General features: G+C 45.6%; 4 protein-coding genes across 5 annotated transcripts; 2 read left to right on the forward strand and 2 right to left on the reverse strand.

Annotated features, from left to right (window-relative positions):
- The first annotated feature begins 247 nt into the window (after positions 1–247).
- Positions 248–4,980, forward strand: LOC123405852. The gene is made up of 8 exons (XM_045099383.1): positions 248–402; positions 529–730; positions 1,424–1,585; positions 1,788–1,884; positions 3,128–3,390; positions 3,879–4,171; positions 4,255–4,477; positions 4,574–4,980. The coding sequence occupies exons 1-8, from the start codon at positions 347–349 to the stop codon at positions 4,724–4,726; spliced, it is 1,449 nt and encodes a 482-aa protein (XP_044955318.1). The 5' UTR covers positions 248–346; the 3' UTR covers positions 4,727–4,980.
- LOC123401589 (protein PHOSPHATE STARVATION RESPONSE 1-like) lies at positions 4,870–10,028 on the reverse strand. Of its 2 annotated transcripts, none has more exons than XM_045095414.1 (8): positions 8,504–10,028; positions 7,102–7,968; positions 6,643–6,844; positions 6,346–6,422; positions 6,220–6,259; positions 5,933–5,990; positions 5,506–5,575; positions 4,870–5,400 (listed from the first exon to the last, which is right to left on the reverse strand). In XM_045095414.1, the coding sequence occupies exons 2-8, from the start codon at positions 7,669–7,671 to the stop codon at positions 5,194–5,196; spliced, it is 1,224 nt and encodes a 407-aa protein (XP_044951349.1). In that variant the 5' UTR covers positions 7,672–7,968; positions 8,504–10,028; the 3' UTR covers positions 4,870–5,193. The 2 variants fall into 2 exon arrangements, with proteins under 2 accessions (XP_044951349.1, XP_044951350.1); XM_045095415.1 differs by having other exon boundaries at positions 7,102–8,000.
- A 7-nt stretch (positions 10,029–10,035) lies between these two features.
- Positions 10,036–13,008, reverse strand: LOC123401588. The gene is given in 10 exon segments (XM_045095413.1): positions 10,036–10,266; positions 10,269–10,316; positions 10,417–10,460; positions 10,559–10,627; positions 10,716–10,816; positions 11,494–11,661; positions 11,753–11,951; positions 12,053–12,489; positions 12,570–12,668; positions 12,822–13,008. Coding segments are annotated over 10 exon segments (1,419 nt in total). The 5' UTR covers positions 12,972–13,008; the 3' UTR covers positions 10,036–10,162.
- Positions 13,009–13,203: 195 nt separating this feature from the next.
- On the forward strand, positions 13,204–15,462 carry LOC123401590 (60S ribosomal protein L23). Its single transcript, XM_045095416.1, has 4 exons — positions 13,204–13,306; positions 14,053–14,337; positions 14,890–14,931; positions 15,171–15,462. The coding sequence occupies exons 1-4, from the start codon at positions 13,294–13,296 to the stop codon at positions 15,251–15,253; spliced, it is 423 nt and encodes a 140-aa protein (XP_044951351.1). The 5' UTR covers positions 13,204–13,293; the 3' UTR covers positions 15,254–15,462.
- Positions 15,463–22,269: the final 6,807 nt, after the last annotated feature.

Here is a 22,269-nt window from a genome sequence, read left to right on the forward strand (position 1 = left end):
CATCCTCCGAGACAGACAACTACTGCCCTACCAACGTCCTAGATCGATTTTATATCCTCCCATACTGAGCACATTCATGCATCGCCACTCTTGTGATCTCTGAGATGTTAACATATCCATGCACGCGACTTGCACGCTGATTAGTATATGAGCCCTGCAGGTCTAGATGGATCGGGTCGAGCTTGCAGATAACAGTTTATAAAGCAGCAAGAGCTCACTAGCTCAGTATATAAAGCAGCAAGAGCTCGAGGAGTCCACAAGTACGACACCTGCTCGTACACGCAAATCACCACCACACCAACGGAACTAAAACTACAGTAGTAGTACTCCGGCACCGATCACGGCAATGGCTTCACCGGCGGCGGCCTGCCCGGCGGCATACTCGTGGGCGCCGGAGGACGGGTGAGCACACAAGAAACACGACGCCTCGTTTCTACCAGCATGCACATGTAGATCAAGGGGTTTTGCTTTTCCTTCCGAGAACTAGTTTGTGGGTTTTGACTTTTGACACATCCATGGATGGATCAGGGCACAGCGCGGGCAGAAGGTGTTCATGCAGGTCTGCGCGGGGTGCCACGTCATGCTCCCCTACGCCGGCGTTCCGGCGGCGGCGCAGGGCGAGGTGCGAGCTCAGTCGGCCGAGATCGTCGTCGCAGAGGAATCTGTGGCGGCTGCGAGATCCCAATCCGGAGGCTCGTACACGCCGGACCTCACCGCTCTCACCACAAAAGTAAGACACCTTTTTTTTTTATGAAACACACGTAGACGCTTGATTCAGTAATTACTGAAATAATGAAACCATAACTCTTGAAATAAAATGAATCAAAAAAATGTGAGCACACATGTTATGTTTAGGACTTGTATCAAGATGGTCTGGTTTTCACTACTCAAAATATGATCAACTAAGGTCCTGATTGAAACCACTCAGACTATATAATCTAGTTTTATAACTTATTTTGTCTTCAAACATGACAGATTATAATGTAGATTATAAAAACTAAATGAACAGATTATTAAAAACTCATAAACTATCATACCCAGCTAAAATTAGATTATAGATTGCTAATGAGCCATTACCCTTGTAAAATTAAAGATAACTACATTCCTGCCACCAACATCCTACTCTTTAAAAAAAAAACAGATGACAGACATATCATTATGCAATGTAAAACCTGGATTACAGTTTATATAATCTGACGTCCAAACATGCACACCTAGATTACTTTTATAAAATAGATCTATTGTGGTTTCAAATAGGGCCTAAGCTAGCTCAGTTTGCAAGCATGCTCAAATTTCAGTTTATTAGAAGGGACAATTCTTAGTGTTGACTTAGAGATGGTAGCATTTCTCGGTCGCATGAGAAGAAACAAAACCACTACTAGTAGTATGTTATACATGCTTCGTTGTTCTTTTTTCCTTCTAGATCCATGAAGGTGCGGCTCTGTACACCACGGGGGGCAAGATCACGACGTCGATGCCTAGGATGCTCGGCGTCTCCATGTGCCAGGAGCTGATGAAGAAGATGGCGCCACCGACCGCCATGTGGATGCAGTTTGCCCAGCCCTACATTGGGACTATCCGGATGGCCTAATCGGCCCATCGACGTTCGGGGTTCACATGTATCTTTGTGCTGATGAATCGAGTAGTGCCGAGAGAATAAATCCTCATGTACGCCGTGTTTAAAACGGAGGGAAGTTTTTTGATACTCTATCAAGTGTTTCCATGAGTTTTATGGAGTGCATCTTCGGTCTCAATATGCATTAATGGCGAGCGAGCCCACATGACAGGCTCTCATCCTAAAACACGTCAAGAGAGATGTCACCATCATCAACTCACACAACGCGTTTTCATTGAATGTGACGTCCGGTGAAAAGTGTCAGCTTGGTAAGCTATCGATAAAAATTGCAATCAATAAAATATAAGTGTACCTATAAATTTGTAAGGACAAATTATAGAGTAAAGTAAAAAAAAAATGAATTGAAAATGTGCAAGCCATCATCTCTATTCTTTTTAATTATTCAACTCCAGTAAGCTAAGTACATGTAACAATTAAGAAGACTGTATAATATTATTGATCTTAATTATAGTATGATGAGAGAGGAGTACTTTTTTTCTACTTTAAAATGTATTGAGAAGATATGCTTTTAATGCTATTAGGCCCTGTTTGGAACCACCCAGATTATATAATCCAGTTTTTATAATATATTATGTCCTCAAACAGGACATATTATTGTGTAGATTATAAAAACTAGATGCACAGATTATTAAAAACTCATAATCTACTCTACACCAGCTAAAATCAAATTATGGATTGCTAATGACCCATTACCCTTGTAAAGTTGGAGATAATTACATTCCTACCACCGCCACCCTCCTCTTTAAAAAAAACAGAGGACAGACAGGTCATTATGCAATGTAAAACATGGATTACAGTTTATATAATCTAGCGTCCAAACATGTCCACCTAGATTATTTTTATAAACCAGATTATATAATCTATCTTCATAATCCAGATTATCATAATCTATTATGGTTCCAAACAGGGCCTTAGTCTTGACTACATTCAGGCAGTCGTCGTTTTAAGACTATAGGACCAACGTATCAGAACAGCAACCGACTTTGTAAAAGAATAGCGCAGATCAGAACGATCAATCTGAAAACACACGAACGTAGACGAACTACGATCAGATCCAAGCAAATCCACCAGCAATGCTAGATGCACCATCGAAACAGAGGGCTAGGTGAGAAGAACCTTACCGCATCTTCCAGGAGTCGTCTCGCCACGACCGGTCCCCCCCTAGAAGGGGAGCACTAGCGTGCCCTCAGGGGGTTGCTGCCTGCTTATTACTCGCTCTCCCGGGTGCTGCTGGGGGATGAGAGGCGGACCTCGTTCTGGAACGACAGGTGGCTTCCCTGCGGGCCGCTCCGGACTTTTTTCCCCGCCTTGTTCTCCCACGCGACGTGCCCGGAGACTACGGTGTGGGAGGCCCGTCGAGAGGGGGTATGCGCCCTGCTTGTGTCGCGGCTCACTCCGCTGGCCGCCGGTGAATGCGCCGAAGTCCAACTGCTCGTCGAGAGCTGCCCTGGAATCAAGTCTCCGACTCTCGGCTTGCCCCCCTTTGCACAGGGGCCCAAGGGTGGTTCTCGACCAGGGCGGTGTATGCCCTGCACCGCCTCGGCGGTGTGGGGGCTGAGACGGACACCTTCATGTGGTCGAACCGAGCCCCCTCGCGCGTCAAGTTCTTCGGGTGGCTTCAGTCCCTGTCGCGCATCCACACGCGTGACGTGCTCCTCCGCAAGACCATCCTGACGACGGAGGAGGCTGGGTGCCCATGTTGTGAGGTGGTTCTGGAGATCGCCGACCACCTCATCTTTGGTTGCCCCTTCGCGGTGCAGTTTTGAAGGCGCCACGACGTGTCGCCGGAGGGTGCCTCGGTTAGTGCCCTTCACCTCTTCAACGTTGCGGGCGCGGTCGGCGACACCTCTCCGGATGCCTTCATCCACCTCTGCTGTTGGAGACTCTAAAAGCGGTGGAACCTATGATGATTCGGAACGGCCCGCCATCCCTGGCCACTATCCTAAAAGCCTTCCATGACGATGCGGTGCGGTGAACCAAGAAGAAAGCTGCAACCCGCGCATATTAATATTGGCTCGGGGTGCTTAGATCTACCTAACGGCCTACCCGTTGGCTGGCGTCTCCTCTTGTGACTTCCTTATCTCTCTATGTAAATCTGTCACTCGGGATAGGGGAGGGGGGGGGGGGGCTTTCAGTGAAAGAAATATATTTAGGTGGTTGAGGGCCTTTTCCCTCCTCCCCCGATGAAAGTAAAAAAAAAGGCATTTCGTCTTTCCAAACAAGATATAAAACCTGACAAAACTCAAAGAAACGTCTAAAAGCCGAGGTAAGGACCAGGATCCAGTGTGCTTCCACGTCATCCCAATCCATTCCCACCGTCCCCACGGCCCGCTCCCTCACCACACTTTCTAGTTTCTACATAGAGTTGGCGAGCCGCTGCAGCGGCGACCGCTCACAGACGCATCATTATCCACCTCCAGCCACGCCGGTGGCCACACACACACACACACACGGACACACCTGCGCCGGAGCTCAGACCTCAGGCGTTCCAATGGCGGGGGTCGCGTGCCCGGTCTACCCGTGGCCGACCGACGCGTAAGCACATCCTCGTCGTCACGGAGCTCTTCTTCTTCTTCTGAATATCTCATGGGGATTGATTGCTGGTTGTGATGGAGCAGCAGGGCGCAGCGCGGGGCCAAGGTGTTCATGCAGAGGGACTGCGCCGCGTGCCACTCCGCGCTCCCCTACGCCGGCCTCCGGGACGCGCCGGTGCTAGGCCAACTGGGACCCACTACGGCCGAGATCCTCGTCGCCGCCGCCACGGCCACCGAGGAGGCGATGCCGCCGCCGGCGACGACGCCGCTCCAGCACACGCCGGACCTCGCCACCGTCGTCACAAGGGTAAGCGCACAGGCTCGCTGCCATATATCGCTTCTGCAACTGCTAACATGGTGCGACCATCTACAACCATTTGTTTGTTTCTCTTCTTCTGAACAGATCCAGGGCGGGCTGCGCTGCAACCTCTACTCCACCGGGACGGCGGCGACGCCCGTCAGGGCGATGCTCGCCGACGGCGCCGCGGTGGCGTGCCAGGAGCTCAAGAAGAGCCCCGTCTGGCTGCAGTTTGCCCAGGCTTTCCAGGCAGCTTGATGGGTTGGACGACCCAATCTTCAGTGACACGCCTTGCTCTGCCCAATCTCATCTCATTTCTGTCCAAAACGATGGTGTGTCTGTCACTGTCACGTATGTATAAATCACATCACATTGCACCTTGTGCTGGATCAAGCAGTATCAAAATAAAGCACTCATGTGCAGCCGTTCCATGCTAAATTCATGCATTCCAGAGAGGCCATGAGCTCATGTAGGGCGGCGCTGGCATCGATCAAATATACATAAACTGCAGTGTGATCATAGTTTTGTTACGAAGAAAGAAATGTACTGCGTTCCAAATCAAAAAATCTGTGCAGCAAAGTCAGCCCACAATAATTACATTGCATGATGAAAAAGATCAACCGAGACGGAAATTAGATTAGGCTATGATCCTCACTTTCTGAGCTACTCTTGTCTCCGATCTAGCTGGCTCCTTTTGTTTGCAATTCCGAGTAAATTATCCGCATTTATTCCTTTTCCGGATGGCTCCCTTCGGCCGAATCGGTGTCTGCCGTTTGTTCTCTGTATGCTTCCTTGTGATCCACAGCCGGGGTGCTTGAATGCTGGAACCTCGGTAGTGCACCGAGCTGTTTTAGGCTCTCGCCCTGCCTCGCGATCACCATCTCCAGGTACTTGCTGTGTTCTTCTACTTGCAGCTGCATCTTTCTTTGGAGCTGCGGAGAGGAAAAAATAAATAAAAAGAGAACCCCAAATTACTAAAATAGATGGAAGTTTGCACGTCTGTTCTTGCCAGTTCCAAGGAGTGAAAATGTGCATACCTCAAGCTGTGCGTGAAGTTGCTTCTGCAAGCCAATCTGAGTTCTTAGCCCTTCACTAGCCTCCATGTGTCTGCACCAAGTGCAAAGTGAATAATTAGAACTCTGAAACTCGCACGCGCACACGCACACACACGCGCACACGCACACACACACACACACACACACACACACACACAACATTTTTTTTACTGTGGGCTAGGTATTGCGCCATTTCATGGATACCTTTGAAATATGTATGGAGCTAATATAAGTTACTGATGGCATACGAATCTTCCAGGTTGGTGCACAGGTGGTACATATAGTACAACATAAATTTACGTCGAGACAGTCTTTACAACAGTAATAAAAGCAAAGATATAAATTTACGTCAAGACAGTCTTTACAATAGTATAAAAGCAAAGGATACATCAGGTAAAGATTATCTCACTTGATGTTCTGGGAGCAAACTTCATCCATGTGGTTGCTTCTTTCCACTGAAGTGCCTACTAAAACAAAGAAAATAAAAAGTAAGCATAAAATCCTACATTTCAACAATTTTATATAAATTTGACTAGAGGCTAGGCACAAATTATATAATGTAAAAAACCATAAACAATGGTAATGGTAAAGTAACAAGTCAACTGAAGTATCCTAGTTCACTACAATATGATAGTCAGTGTATGTTTTGCAATGATGACATTAAACCAGCGTTGCAACATAGAGAGACACACAAACCATCAGATGATTCAGATTGATGGCGAACTGTACGATACTTCTGCAAAAGAATAACCCGTGGCCATCAGGAAAATACAGAAGAAATTAAAACTAAACACTGAAAACTCAGAAGGAACAAATGTAGACCTGTAGATGGCTTTTTACATGGTATATAGTTAGCCCTTCAACCTTCATAACTTTCTGGACTGCTTTTGGAGTTGCTTCTGCAGGAAGAGGGCTTAGATAAATGAGAATATCTAGCAAAAAGAGTACTACAACAAATACCAACATGACTGGTACAGACAGAAACATGTTAATATTTCCAGTTTAAAAGGATACATTGCCCCATACAATTTCATCAGTGAGCAAAGCACGATAAGTAGAAAAATAAAGTGTAAAAAAAACTACATTTAAAAAAGTGTAAGAAAGCATCAGTGATCATACTTTCACTTCCACCAAGCTTGTCAACGGCATCAACAAACTTCTCATGGAGCTCAGGCGTCCAGCGCATCCTTGACTTGGTTGGAGTAGTGTCTGAAGAAGGTAAATTGTCACTGCAAAGTTCATCCACGTTGAAAGAATTTGATCTGTTTTTCTGCCCATGAAAATATGCATAATTTGATGGTGTTGTACTTGCATCAGCTGCCTGCAAATGAGGTGGTGACTTCATTAAGCATGTGGGACAAAATCAACAACATTATCTGAAAAAGGTTGGATCTGGAGCTGCAAGGCGGAGTGGAGTTCTCCCAAACGGGGCCCTAAGTACAATGATGAAGTGCTGGTCATCGTATTGTTTTGCAGTTAGTAAAGCCAAGAGAAAAGAGAGGAGTCAGGAGACTGAAAACTCCTAGAATAATTACAGCAAATCACCACGCAAAAGAAACAGTCAAATGAGATGGATACCTTAAGCACAGATCCACCAGATCCTGAACTTCTCAGAAATTGCTCTGAACTCCCAGATGAGTACCACTCTTTTTGCTCCGCAAGGTGGGTAATATGATCAATTGTAATGATCTCTTGGCTTTGCTGGCTAACAATCACGTTTCGCCGATCCGAAACATCAATGGTTGCTGGATATTCAAATACTCCTGGGAGTGGTTCTTGACCCCACCTTATCTCTTCAGATACTTTGGGATAGGCCATCCTCAAATAATCTGGATTACCCGTGTATGATGAATGTGCTGATGGTAGTGAAGTGTCACAACCAGATATTGCAGTAACATGTGATCCAAAAGACAGTTTCCCTCCAGGTGATCCATTGTTGATACGAAGATCTGAAGTGAAATTGGAAGGTGATACATATGGCTGACATAAGGTATCGAATGAGGTGATAGAACTACTGCACAGATCCCTTTGACTGTAAGATGTCCTATACTCTGGAAAACTAGGAACTATGACTTCAGAGAGTACTGGTACTATATTAATATCTGATGAAAGAAACCGAGGAACTTCTCCATTGCGAAACTGACTCATTATTGCTGTATGGCCGTGTGCAATACCCCTTGGATGATCCACCTCAGTCCATTAAGATGGACCTTTGATCATATCATTGGGGAAGTGTATGGGCCTATCCAATTCTAACTTGGATATTGAAGAAATATTTTTCCTGCTCTTGTTCAGTCGTTGAGATGGTCGCGAGATCTTATGGGTTCACCTCTAGCCTACCCCAACTTGTTTGGGACTAAAGGCTTTGTTGTTGTTGTTGTTCAGTCGTTGAGATAATTGGAGTGTCTTATTTTCCAAGGTTCCTTATTAGCGAGAATTTGTCTTCTAGGAATATGCAAGCCAATACACAATTATTACTGTAAGCCCCCAAATAGCAAATCAGCGAGGTTCTTCAAATTGTGAATATCAAGCAGGTTATGTATCTTCGTAAAGAAAAATCGTAGTTGAACACCGGAAACATGATGTGAATCGCACATTGGTAAGGCCAGTTATACTTCTAGAGACCGAGAGTAAACTCAAGATTGTAATCAAGAAGTAGCAGGAAGCCAGGAACAAACTGCAAAGGATTGAAACACATGTGCAACCTGATTTGCAGATTCAACCCCTCCTTAAACATAAAAGATAAAAAGCAAAGAAGTATTCAAAACTGAACAGAACAAGCCCCAACTATTGCAGCAATTTCCAAACGGAACATAATTAACGAAATAGAAGAACCAATAACTAATATTCTTTTTTGAAGGGAAAACAAATAACTAATCTGAGAGAGAAATCTGACAAAAGAATTGCAAAAAAGAAGAGTAACTTGATGTGGATTCTGCGTTGCTGTTACAGAATTAGTTGAACCTATGTTGAAACTTACTTGTTTCTTCGGAGAATGGAATCGGAGAAGAACAGGGCTTAAAGTCTTAAGCAAGGATGTGATACAAGGGTCATTGCAGGGGCTAAGAATGGAAAGAAGTTCCATTCGTTGTGTGCATATGGGAGGGTAGGTGGGAGCTATGGCTCTAGAGGGGGACCCTGAATCTGCTAAATGTATCTAAAAATTTCTATAACCATCAAGCTGATAGTCTACCAATATTTTAAACTGACTCCATTTTATTTTAAAAATGGGGACCACATGGAGTTCCTTCCTGTGTAATGGATATTTTAAAACCTGCCAGCTCTTGACTTATTGTATGCATCAACCACCCAGAGGTAGATTGATTAGAAAAAAATTAAAGCTTTACAAGGCTGAACATAGATATACATGCTGCCAAGCTGGATTGATGGTACTGCAAAGGGAACTATGGCAGCAGATATACAGCTTAGTCTCAAAAAAGAAAAAGATATACAGCTGCTAGTTTGGTCTGACCGAAATACAGATGTGAATTAACCTATTACACTGATCAGTTAGGAAGTTGTAAAAGAAAACTGACACGGTTACATTAAAGCAATTTCAGTAAATGGTAGAGCTATCTTGCCCAGGCCTTATGCTTGGTTCTAAACCATGTGGATGAAGCAATATTCCATTAGACAATAAGCTTGCAATCATGGAGTATCTTTTTAACAACTAGGTGCTTTGGAGTTGACAAACCAAATTTGGCATGTAACAGAAGGTTGTATAAAAGCTGGCATGACAACGTCTCTTTCTAAATTACCTTATCCAAAACTATGCATCTTCTCACTTTTTGTATGAAAAGGGACAGCTGGAATACAGCATTTCATAAATAGTTTATTAATCATGCTTTAGAGTTCTGACCTGGTGCAGGTGGAGTCTAGAAGCACTAAAAGGCAAAATAATAGGCAAACAAATGTCAGCTGCTTATTGGTTAGATGCAAACTGGAAAACGGTTATCTTCTATAACTCCGTCAAAGAAAAGAAATAACAATCCCGCTGTTGATTTAAGTAGATCAACAATATGTGCATCATGTGATACGAAATCGATATGTCATTCATATTTTAAAACATTGTCCTATCGTTGTGAATCTGTAACTATGAAGACTTCTTGTACAAGTTTATGGCCAAAGTTTGACTTTTAAAAGCATGGACACCTTATGTAGATCAACAGAGGGAGTACTTTGGTTGGTCTTTATTTTCTTTTCTTATAATGGGATTCGCCTACCATGAATCTACCAGCCTACCAGGCTAGATTAAAGAGACCGGTTTGAATGAAAATCAAAATAAATAGAAAAATATGGCAGACATCAGCCAAACCACAACTGTCCAACAAATACCCTAGAAGACCTATCTCTCGTTGGCCCAAAAAACATGACCAAAAGATAAGAAAAAGCATGATGAAAATAAATCACCTACAGTAAACATGGGTTGGACCAGAATATAGGTGTAATTCATCATAGATTGTCAACTTGGAAGGCAGAAAAGGAGGGAAAAAGACCTATTCGGTCTTCATATTTTACCCGTTTATATGAAGCCACTGTCGATCAATAACAGTTTTCAACTTTTTATCATGCAGAAAGTGTATTGATTTCCTGCTGTTTAACGTTCATCATATCACCGTCAATGCACATGCAAAACAATTTACTGCAGCCAGCCTGGAAAATCAATTACTTGGAGTTGAAGTGCACATTGCAAATCGCATGTATTGTCTTGAACTACCGCCACTACTGAACCATTAGATGAGGTTGTTGAACATGGAAAGCGTAGAGACATTGAATCCTTTCAGCAACCTCACCTAAAATGAAGAACAGGTATTTTTAGAGAGTTCGGAGCACTGGATATTTGTTCATTTGAAATTTGAGAAACAAAGTAGTTACAACTATGAAACTACTTACAGCTATCATGTTGCTCTATTCCATCTCTTCTGCAATTACATTTCCTGAAATTGAAGGAGTAACATTTCATGATGAGAACCGGCATGAAAACTTGGAAATTTAACATAGCTTATACTAGTAAATACTTGGCTATTGGTAATACCGTTCTGTGGAAACTGCTTCATCAAATTGCTTATCTATTTCTGCAAGGTATATTTCAAACAAGGTCGACCTACATGATCCAATGCATATATTAAACTTTTTAAAGATCACACAAAATCAGCAGGGACACACTTCAGAGTAAAAAGCAAACAGCTCACCGTGGCGGAATTGCTGCAGCGGTAAGAACTGGAGGTAGAAGCCATAATATGTGCGGTTTATTTTCTAATGACTGCCTTGCATACTCAAGAATGTCATTTTCCTGTTGGAGTTGAAATGTTTGGTTAAAGAGATCACCTTATGTTTTTTCTCAACCACGCATCAAAATGTGGGTTTTTCGTACTAGAAGGACCACACCGAGAAGACGCAAAAACAGATAACATCATTTCAAGATGGTATGCTAACAGCTTCTAGAAACTGAGAGGTCTTAGTGCAAAAGGGAAGATGATAACAACAAAGTGGCAACTGAGAAAAATATTTTACGTCCTGAGAAACCTCTGAAAGGCATGCTCCTTATAAATTATAACCAATAACGGCAGCATGCAGCCTATTGCTCAACTGTGAGGACGTTTTTGGAAATTCGGCAGCTCTCATCAATGAACGGTCGATGTCAACTTCTTGTGAGCTGCCAAAGCACGGTTCAGTAACTGTATAGTGGATTTGATTGCATCTAGTTATTAGTCTTCTTTTCAGATTGTTAGTAAGACAGCACTAGGGACTCATAGAGGGACATTGGATGACACAATGGTGCTTAACAGTACCGGTCCTTGAGGTGTAACTGTTTTGAAGTTCCTTCTAAATTTGCATTGCTGCCCACTTGGTTTACAGGGGTAGGATTCCTTCATTTAAAAATGCTTTCACCATAACTGATGTTTGCAAGAAATTGAAACTTAGTAAAAGTAAGCTGCAAACAAGACATAAGATAAAGACACAAAGAACCTTCAAATTAAGAATCTTGTCTGGGCATTCACCCCGATAAGTTCCCGGAAGCAACTGGTGCAGATCAGCATACTGCTTCGATATAGGAAGGGAACTAAAAGCATGCGACACGAAGCCCTCTATCAATAGGTCCCATCGCCTTGAAACCAAACCCAGCAAGCATATCTCCTGTAAAGACGATGCATATATACTGATGTTATAATGCAGACAATGAGTATACAGTAGTGCAGATGATTAAAGATAAGCCAAGAATAGGTACCATGACTTCAACGAGACCACTCTGACAAGAATCTACAGAAACTTTTGGTTCAAACACCTTCATCCACTGCTCCTTGGGAGCACTAAAGATAAAACTAGATCCGGACACAATCCGAACAGTGCGTTCATCAAGCAAGTATGACAAACACTTCCCTCTCCACTGTTTCCACAGAAGAAACTTCTCGATTGTTTGTGATTTTCTGAATTGTAAAGTCTAGGGTGAGTTCAAACTGAAGTATGCATGCTACCATGAAAAACAGAGGATAGAATACAGAAGCCGGTTGTTTAAAGGCTTATGTACCTAGGGATCACTGGGCTGCCTGGATCACTGAAGATGTTCTTCTTCACGCTGTCCCGAAGTGTGCGCAGCCCTCTCTCAGCCAGAGAAATGCACGATGCTGAATCCAGTCGTTCCAGAAGCTCGTTAACCAGAATCCGTGAATGACCCATAAACAAGGACTCTGCATACAGTCTATCAGAACTAGTGGTGGGAACTCCGGCTTCACCGCCACTCTTGGTCCGCGTCAAACCAGACAGATCCATATTCCGGATCGACTTCACATACTCTTGGCACGCGTCGCGCCCACCGCCAGCGCCAATGCCTTCGATGTCCATCTCCACGACCGCCTCAAGAACAGCACTGATGTTCTCCACGCTCGTCGTCTCGGCTTTCAGAAAATGCTTTACGACCAGCTCGGTGGCCGTCGAAAGCGTCTCCGATCGCATGTCAGCAAGGCCCTGCACGGCACGAAGCACAACATCAGCACCCACATAATCATAACAAACATTTCATACATGAATCGGTTCATCGAAATCACCTTGGGGAAACCCGGGCTTGAGGCGAGCTCCGCGAGCGCCGCGTCGAACTCTCTCGCGGAATCCTCGTACTGCCCGGAGTCACGCAGGCTCCTGAATACCTGAACACGACAATGCAGGAGGAACAAATTATACAGCATTCAGCACACAAATCCCCGCGGGTGGCCAGCATGCGGCAATCTGAAGCGCGACACGAGCCAGGGAGCGAGGGAGGGAGGGAGGGAGGGAGGGGGGGGCGAGGGGCGTGGCACTACCTCCTCGAAGAAGAGCGCCCAGCGGAGGGCCTTCCGGACGTCGCCGGGGCGCCAGGTGACGGCGGCGCCGGAGGAGGCGCGGCCGCCGGCGAGGACGAGGATGTCGACGAGCCCCGGCACCAGGGCGAGCGCCTCGTCCATGGCCGCCATTTCCTGCTCCTCCTACTCAGGCCCCCTCCTCGCAATTCCGGCTTCCTCGGGGACGTATCGGCGAGAAAACACCACCCAAACCCCGAAGCCCTAATTTCTTCCGCGCCCTCGTTTCACAAAACCACCTCATGCTATCCTGCATTTACGCTTCACAGCTGAGAAAGCCCCTGGCCGAGGACGCGGGTGAAGTTAGAAAAGCTCGCCAGGGGTGTGGGTGCATAACTGCCGCGAAGCCCTAGCCGCGGCCGCTATATAAGCGGGAGGATCGCCTCCCATCCTCCCCCTCCGCCGCCGCCGCCGGGTACCGCCCCCTCTTTCCAAGATGTCGAAGCGAGGTACGGCGAAAAATCCCCCCCTTCCTCCATTTCTTCCCGGCATGGTCTTCCTTGGCCGCCTCGCCGTGTAGTCTGGTCTGGTCTGGTCTCGTAGTCCTTGTTGGATCGAGCGGTGTTGTGCGTCGATTTGTAGCGCGGAACGCCTGCTCTCTTGCTATGGTAGCCGCGATTTGTTCCCGTTCTTACTGCGAATTTGGTGGTAGTTTAGGTTTCGTCCGTGGTCAGGTATGGTGTGGATGATGTTTCACGGATGGAGTTTCTGTGGTCTTCAGAGGCTTTGGAAATGAGCGCGTATCTGTAGAATATGTGCTCCCATCTTTGGTAGATGCATGTGGCTGTAGCTTCACTGAGTCGAGAATTGCTGTCACGCATGGCAAATTAGTGTTTTTGTATCGACTTTTAGTCTGTTCTTGTAGCTTCTTTCCAGTGCAACAGATGTTATGCATGGTGATCGCCTTCTGTTTCTTTCTGGCATGCAATAGTTTAGCAGTACATCTTGAATGAATCATCTGAGCAGTTGCAGCTCTAGGGTCAAGTGTTTCCCAGATGCTTGTGTTGTATTTATCTTGGTTCAGTAAATAGATATAATCCTTACTTAGCTATGAGGGGACTTCCATGAATCATGTAATCATAGCACTGGTGTGTGTGCTGTTGTGCTTCTCTAGATTATTGGTTTAGTGTACTGAAGGTACATGGGTCCCTTTTATCTGACTATGTTCTTGTGTGTGCTTGTTCTTGAACTGCAGGGCGTGGAGGTTCCGCTGGAAACAAGTTCCGGATGTCGCTGGGTCTGCCGGTGGCAGCCACTGTGAACTGTGCTGACAACACTGGTGCCAAGAACCTCTACATCATCTCCGTGAAGGGAATCAAGGGTCGTCTGAACAGGCTTCCTTCTGCCTGTGTTGGTGACATGGTTATGGCCACTGTCAAGAAGGGAAAGCCTGACCTGAGGAAGAAGGTCATGCCGGCTGTCATCGTGAGGCAGCGCAAGCCATGGCGCCGAAAGGACGGAGTCTTCATGTACTTTGAAGGTACTGCGAACGTGCTAAGTTCATATGATGAACGAGTCATTCTGCACTAGTTTACTTTAGTGATTTGATCTGCCCAGTGACCTTGCTCTCTATTAAGCTGTTAGTAGCCACTGTTTAATTTTTTGAAACCACTTGATGAACATTGTTGTGTGGAATGTCTGCAAGTTTACACTTGCGTGTCCTTACTAGGGAGGTTAAGTTCTAGTTCGAAAGAACATTTATTCATTATGCACACATATTCTATTGGATTGCTTCATTATTATCACATTTAGAGTGATCACCTTTTCACTGTGGTCATTTGCCACAATGAAGCACATATACAAATTGACCAGAATAACATCGTAGTGCAATCTTCTATCACATTATGCAATGACCCCTGGGCACATTGCATTTTTTCCTCTTTCATGTGAGAATTGTTTAGTCTTAACACTGTCTGAGACTTTCTGTGTCTGCATTCTGATCTGTCAACCTTTTTCTTTGCCAAGTGTTGTTGGGTAGTAGTTTATTTTGTTGAAAGTCAAATCTAATGTTTGGATTATGTCATATTTGCAGACAATGCTGGAGTCATTGTGAACCCAAAGGGAGAGATGAAAGGTATCAATCAGATCTTGGAGATTCAGTTTTGTTCTGCATGTTGCACCAAATCCTTATAACATATACTTGAAAGTAACTATCATTGAATCTGTGTTTACATGCTATTTGAGATTCAAAGCTTATAGCTAACTGAAGCAGATCAATACATTTAGGTTCAGTAGTTATTTCAATGCAACTTCTAACTATTATCATAGTTGGACGAACAGCCTGACTGATTCATGCATCAATTGATTGTGCAGGTTCTGCCATCACCGGACCCATCGGGAAGGAGTGTGCCGACCTGTGGCCCAGGATTGCCAGCGCAGCAAACGCCATTGTCTGATCACTGGAGCAGCTAGATGATCAAAGCTTTGATAGCATGTCCCTCTTTTCTTCTAGTTTATTATTACTTGTGGCACTTGAGGATGAGTTTCCTGGATTATGTAATGCTGCTGGATTATGGCCTGCTAGCTTTCGTAAGATTTTGCACTGTGGTTTTGGCTACTGAGATTTGGCGTGTTCGAACCTGAAAGAGCTTTTGATCGAAATTTATCTCTGTTGTGGCCATCATTCACCTTCGAAGTCTGGCTTGGATGTTAATTAGTCTATTGATAAGTGTGCTAGCTTTTGGTGGCATGTGTCCAAAAATTTCTAAGCATATTGAGCTGCAAATATGCAGATGGCATGAAACAAAAAGAGCACAGTTCTGAAGAATGTTTTGTCCTTTCAATGTAGCAATAATAATTTTCAGATTTTTTGTTATTTTGCTGTTGCCAGAGGAAATAACAAACTCTGGCCAAGTTGGACATGGACCGATTCGTGCCAATCGGCTAAGAGCTACTCATCCAACTGCTCTGTATCATAAAAAAAAACTAAGCTCCTGTATCTGAAACAGCAACTCCAACAGCTCCGTATGTCAAAACCATGTCGTTTGGGGAAGTTGGGGCAAAAAAGCTCTCCAACAAGTCCCGTGAACCCAGAATAATTTTATCGGATCATGTAAACTAACCCCAAACTCACCACAATTTTACCAGAATAATTTTGTCGGATCATGTAAACTAACCCCAAACTCACCACAATTTTACGGGATCATGTAAACTAGCCCCAACCGCATCACGTGTTCAGGGCTGAAACTTCAACTGCTCCTCACTCCTTGAGGACACCTGGCGGCGTTTTTTTGCCCAAAAAGGCCCACACACGTCCCCAGTGTCCGAGGACGTCAAAATAGCGGCAGCAAACCCAGCGCGATGGAGTCTTTTTGGGGCACCGACGAAAGTTTTGGCGAATCGTGTCTCCCCAGATGTCCTTTTTCTTGGTTCACTTAATCAGTTTCCTCACAAACTTGTGATTGAGGTGGGGTGTGGCTCGGAAGATGCCCTCCCCCATACACTCCTATTTCGGTTGGATGAAGCATTTGGCCCCCCAAGACACCAACGATTTTGGTCTGATGGTGTTCTTGGAGGCTCCATTGGTTGGAGATGCTCTAAGGCATTAAGAGATATTCTTGACCCAATTTTCCATGTTTTAAAAAAATTGTACTTCCTCCGTCACAGTTTAGAAGGCATGCACGCGTATCGAGATTGTCAATTTGACTTATATAAAATATATTATTTAACATAAAAATTATGTCAATAGAAAATATAACATCTAAAGTTTCTAATTATATATTTTTTGTTATATATGTCTCTCATTAAGTTGGTCAAATTGACGACCTAGATATATGTACCGGACTTGTAAACTGAGACGGAGAGAGTACCACAATGCCTTCGCTAATTTATTTTTTCTTATTCATTGTAGATGAATGCTCTTATTCAATCTTTTTTCGAGGAATTGTCCTCCGACGAGGATGAAGAAATCAAACTTGTGATGATTTTGTATGCAAACATGATGGCAAACAAGAAGCCGAAGTAGGCAAACCTTTGCCTTGCGCATAGTCCATTTAAGCTAGATGATAACGATCTTGTCCTCCTCAAGATGGACCACCTTTCTTGATTGTGTCGGCTCCATCAAGACTAGTAGATTGCTCCCACATACTCCACTATGGGTGAGACACTCTTCGGCACATCTTCACAAGTCCATTGTCACCATAATGGATGGCAAGATTAATGCATGATCTCTTCGTGATGCTTCACCTGAACTTGTACACCGCAAACTTGATAACGATCACCACTTTATGTCATCCTCCATGGGTATATGAGATCTTCCTCTTCATGCAAGCCCATGGACACGTACTGTCACGCCCAAGATGCGACCCTATCCTCAATTTGGCACGAGGGCCTCGTCAGGGATAGAAGCGCATCTCATCGTGTCGCAAGAATGGATATCGTTACAAGTACATGTACTGAAAAGAAGAGATATATAGAATTGGCTTACACTCGCCACAAGCTACATCAGAGTCACATCAGTACATTACACAATCATCAAGTGTAAAAGCAGGGTCCGACTACGGACGGAAACAAACGAGAAAAATAAGAACGACGTCCATCCTTGCTATCCCAGGCTGCCGGCCTGGAACCCATCCTAGATCGATGAAGTAGAAGAAGAAGAAGCAACTCCAAATGAACAAACAACGTGCTCGCGTCAAGTAACCCTTTACCTGTACCTGCAACTGGTGTTGTAGTAATCTGTGAGCCACAGGGGACTCAACAATCTCATTTCCAAAGGTATCAAGACTAGCAAAGCTTAATGGGTGAGGCATGGTTAAGTGGTGAGGTTGCAACAGCGGTTAAGCATATATTTGGTGGCTAAACTTACGAGTACAAGAAATAAGAGGGGGAAGATCTACGCATAACGGGCGTGAACTACTGATGATCAAATGAATGATCCTGAACACCTACCTACGTCAGACATAACCCCACCGTGTCCTCGATCGGAGAAGGAACTCACGAAAGAGACAGTCACGGTTACGCACACAGTTGGCATATTTTAGTTAAGTTAACTTCAAGTTATCTAGAACCAGTGTTGATCAAAGCTTCCACGTTGCCACATAACCGCGGGCACGGCTTTCCGAAAAGATTTAACCCTGCAGGGGTGCTCCAACTGGTCCATCACAAATTACCACAAGCCGCATAGAAATCCTCAATCACGAAGCTCGCGATCTCGTCGGATTCCCTAGTGGAAAACCTCAACTCTGAGATTACCCAAAGCATCACCGGAATCCCGATGCACAAGATATCTCGTCAAAGGTAAAACTAATCCAGCAAGGCCATCCGACGTGACGACGATCCCGATAGGAGTCGCGTACCTCGTTCTCAGGACACGACGGATAAGCGATGCGTACAAGTGCCAAACCTCGAGTTTCCTCGCGGTGGCCCCGCACAGTGCTCTGTTTTGAACCAACACTCATGAGGAGCACTGGCCCGGGGGTTGATTAAATTTCCTCGGGTTAATTACTCCATATGCAGTTTATTAGTGATTAGGCAAATGTAGTACCAAAGTTGGGCCTTGCCAGACCAACTTTAATCTAAAACGAATTATTAAGGGGGTCCCCATAACAACCCCGATCGTGTTAGGAGCGCTCGTTTATGGAACATAACACCGGTAGCCGAAAACTAAGGGGGCAAAGGTGGAACAAAACACCAGGCTAGAAAGGCCGAGCCTTCCACCTTTTACCAAGTATATAGGTGCATTAAATTAAATAGCATTTAAATATGGTGATATGACAAGGAACCCATGTTATCACATGGAAGCATCTACACCTGCAACTAACAACGCTATCAACAGGGTTAAGCAAGCAGTAACATAGCCAAACACTGGTTTGCTAGGTCGAACAGGTTGAGGGTAATCATGGCATTGTTGAGAGGCTGATATTTAACAAGTGGTAGACAACGAGACATAAACGATAGAAGCGATAACTAGCATGGCAATGATAGTAATGGTATCTGGGGAAATGATCATCTTGCCTGAGATCCCGCTTGGAAGAAGAATGCCTCCGTGTGAAGCAGACGAACCAACATAGTCGAACGGGTCCTCACGATCCGGCACGTTGCGGAACTCTATCGAGACGGAGCAAACCGGAAACACAAATCAACACGCGGAATTCACCACACGATGCACAACACAAATGATGCATGAGCAGCTGAATACATGCAAGTCACGGCATGACAATTCCACACAATCAAAACTACACATTAAGTGAAGTTCAATATGCAACGAGTTGCATATTGACGAAACTCCACGTTAATTATTTAGTTCTATCCCGATTAGATACACGGCAATATATTAAATGTGGTTAAACATGGCAAGAGGTGAAGCGTAATTAAACTACCTATCTAGGCATTTTAAATAAGGTCGGAAATGACATATAGCATCTCCGAGACGACCTCACATATTAATTTACAATTCTGTCCAGATCTGAACTAATGCATTTAATTAGTTGTTAAACAGCAAAACAAATAGGTTCACGTGATTCTACGCGTCAAGGCAAGCAATCTACACATAGATATCATCTCCAACGGAGCTACGTATCAAAAGTTACAAGCACCGCAAGATACGATAGCATGAATGCAATATGTGTGCAACGGCGGTCACGAGCACTTCAAAACAAACAACCATCAGGAGAAAATGAAACTACACAAGATTCTAAGCAAGTTTCATGTAGGACACGATCAAATCGGAGCTACGGTTCAACATCTACGAGCAAAACAAGAAATCACTACAATCTGTCAAAAACAGCCACATAGCACTTTCTACGCCCCACAACTACGGCTACACAACTCCGATATGCTCAAGAAAGGCATGGCACGGAAGAGGGCAAGAAGCTCTACTACGAACAGCCAACAACAACTAGCATGGCAGCAAGGAACACTAGGGAAAGAAGTCACAAAATGGCTCCCCACACACTATTTCAGACTTAGTGAAAATTGCACCTCATGAAAGTGCAGTTTTCAGCCTGAATGCATATTGACAGCAGCAAAACCTATGTCTACAGGACTCCGAATGACATGAAACTTTACAGCAAGCTAGCCAAACACAAGGGGTACAACTAACTCCATTGGACCAGCCTCAAAAGAGCTACAGATCCAAAGATAGAAACAAGACAAGACAGCAACAAAATATACCAGATTCCAGACTTAGAAATATTTCAGCTCCTCTAAAACAGCACTATTTCTAGCAACTTCAGAGCAAGCAAACAGCACCTAAACATGCATTTCTATTGCAACCAAATATACCAGGGGCTGAACAAAACATCCAAGATCAACTCCCTAGTTGACAACTAATTCAAACGAGGCACGGAATAAATCCTACGAATTAAACAAAAGGGCAACTTAGCAAAATATCTCGCGAACTAACTTCCTCTAAAGCTAAAACTAATTGCACAGAAAAATCCTACCCCGGATACATATAAAATATGTGGGGTTTGCAACACAAAATAATGCCGCACATAAATGCGAGAAAAATAACCTATACACGGGAAAATAAACTACCGGCAATCCATACATGCAAAAATACCTATGACCGCTCTAAAATGCATGGAAAATAGGTTCCTAAATCATGGTCATTTATGCTACGACATTCGAACTAATCGGACTTGCGCGAAAAAATAAATATGGGACGTTCCCCTATTGGGACAGCACGCTAAACAAGGCATATGGCACGTTAAACTACGTTAAATAACTGTGCAAGCTCTATAAACGGATTCTACGTGCAAATCTACACGAAAAGCATATAAAAATCATCGCGATCCGACTTACGGATTAAAAGTTACGGGCGAAACAATATTCGTCTAATTCCTGAAATTAAATAAATCCGAAATCTAAGAAAAATCTACCGGGCCTAATTCTACTGCAGAAGGGCCTACAGTACACGGGCGCGGGATAGTTAAATCATGCTCGAGGCACAACATAGGCAGGCCAGGGAATCTAACCTTCGGGCCTTGGCCTGGCTGGAGGTGGGCCGACGCGGGGGGGAGAGGTGGCCGACCGGGTCTTGGGCGGGCCTGGCCGAGGCGAGGAGGAACCGGCGCTGGTCGCTGGGGGTGGGCTGAGCTGGCCTGGGCCGACGCCAGCCCAGCTCGCGAGCGGTTGGGGCGGCCCAGAAGCGAAGGCGGCCCAGGCGCCAGCGGGAGAGCGAGGCGCTGGCGGCTCGTCGTTCTGTTCTTCTGGCCGAGGGCGCGAGCCCTGGCGGCGGCCGGCGGCGGCTCTAGGCGGCTCGATCCGGCGGGGTAGAAGAGGAGAAACGGTGGGGGCGGCCGGATCTGGAGGGATCCGGGCACGGGAGCCCCATTCCCGGCGGCGGCGGCGAGCTCCGGGCGGAGGACGGCGAGGATCTGGCAGCGGCGGGTCGGGGCGACGAGTAGTGACCTGGCGCGGCGGCTCGGTTCTGGCGCGGGATCCTGGCAGCGGGGCGGCAGGGGACGCAGTTGCCACGCCTGCGAGGGCTCCGGCTTGCCGTGCGGGGCGGCCATTTCGGGCAGGAGGAGCTCGGGAAGGAGATCTCCGGGCACGGCAGCCTCGGGCCCAGATGGGCTCGAGCGGGCTCAGAACGGCCCCGCGGGCCTAGCTCGAGGTGGGAGGAGGGAGAGGCTGGCTAGGGTTTCGGGGTTGGCACGGATTTCGAGGAGAGATGAGAGGGGGCTGTCTAATTAATGGCATAGGGCTGTATATAGACAAACGGGGGGCTCGGTTAACCGGAATCGCGTTCCGGATCCAACCGCGGGGTCGGATTCGGACGATTCCGAACGCGGGTATGGGTACGCGGCCGTGTAGAGAGATTATCCGGAGATGAGAGGGAGAACGGGCGGCGCGGCAACGCAGTTTAAAACACCGGAACACGTCCGACGGTAGACCGGATAAGGTGCCGCTACGGACGACCGTTCGGGTACCAGACGAACTCCGATCGCGACGAAATTCGACAGGCGGCCTAGCTAAAACTAACAACGACCGCATGCCAAGTTTCACCTTGATCAGAGAAAGTTTTACGCACACTTTAAAAACAGGATTTCGACGGTGCCGCGGACGCGTGCGAGTGCGGTCGGGCTCAGAACGGACAACGACGCGAACCGGCAACCACTAACGGATGCAAGTTTTGAAAACGGGCGGCAACGGAGACGCCGATGCAATGCAGATGATGTGCATGATGCGATGATGATGCAACAAATAAAAATAGACACACGACGAAAACGGAAAGTGAGGGGAATCTTCTGGAACGTTGGCATCGGGTTGTCACAACTCTCCTACACTACAAGAAGATATCGCCCCGAGATCCAAGAATGAAAGGGGGAGAGGATGAGAAAAGCAGAAGGTAAAACTTAGTCGCTTCTTGACAAACGAGTGAAACCAACGATCTTTGAAGGTTGCCAGGAGATGAGGAATGACATGAGAAAGAAGCCAGAATTCACGGAAAATTTCGGCAGCACTT

Source organism: Hordeum vulgare, chromosome 6H (assembly GCF_904849725.1).
Source record: "Hordeum vulgare subsp. vulgare chromosome 6H, MorexV3_pseudomolecules_assembly, whole genome shotgun sequence".
Classification (NCBI taxonomy): Eukaryota; Viridiplantae; Streptophyta; class Magnoliopsida; order Poales; family Poaceae; genus Hordeum; species Hordeum vulgare.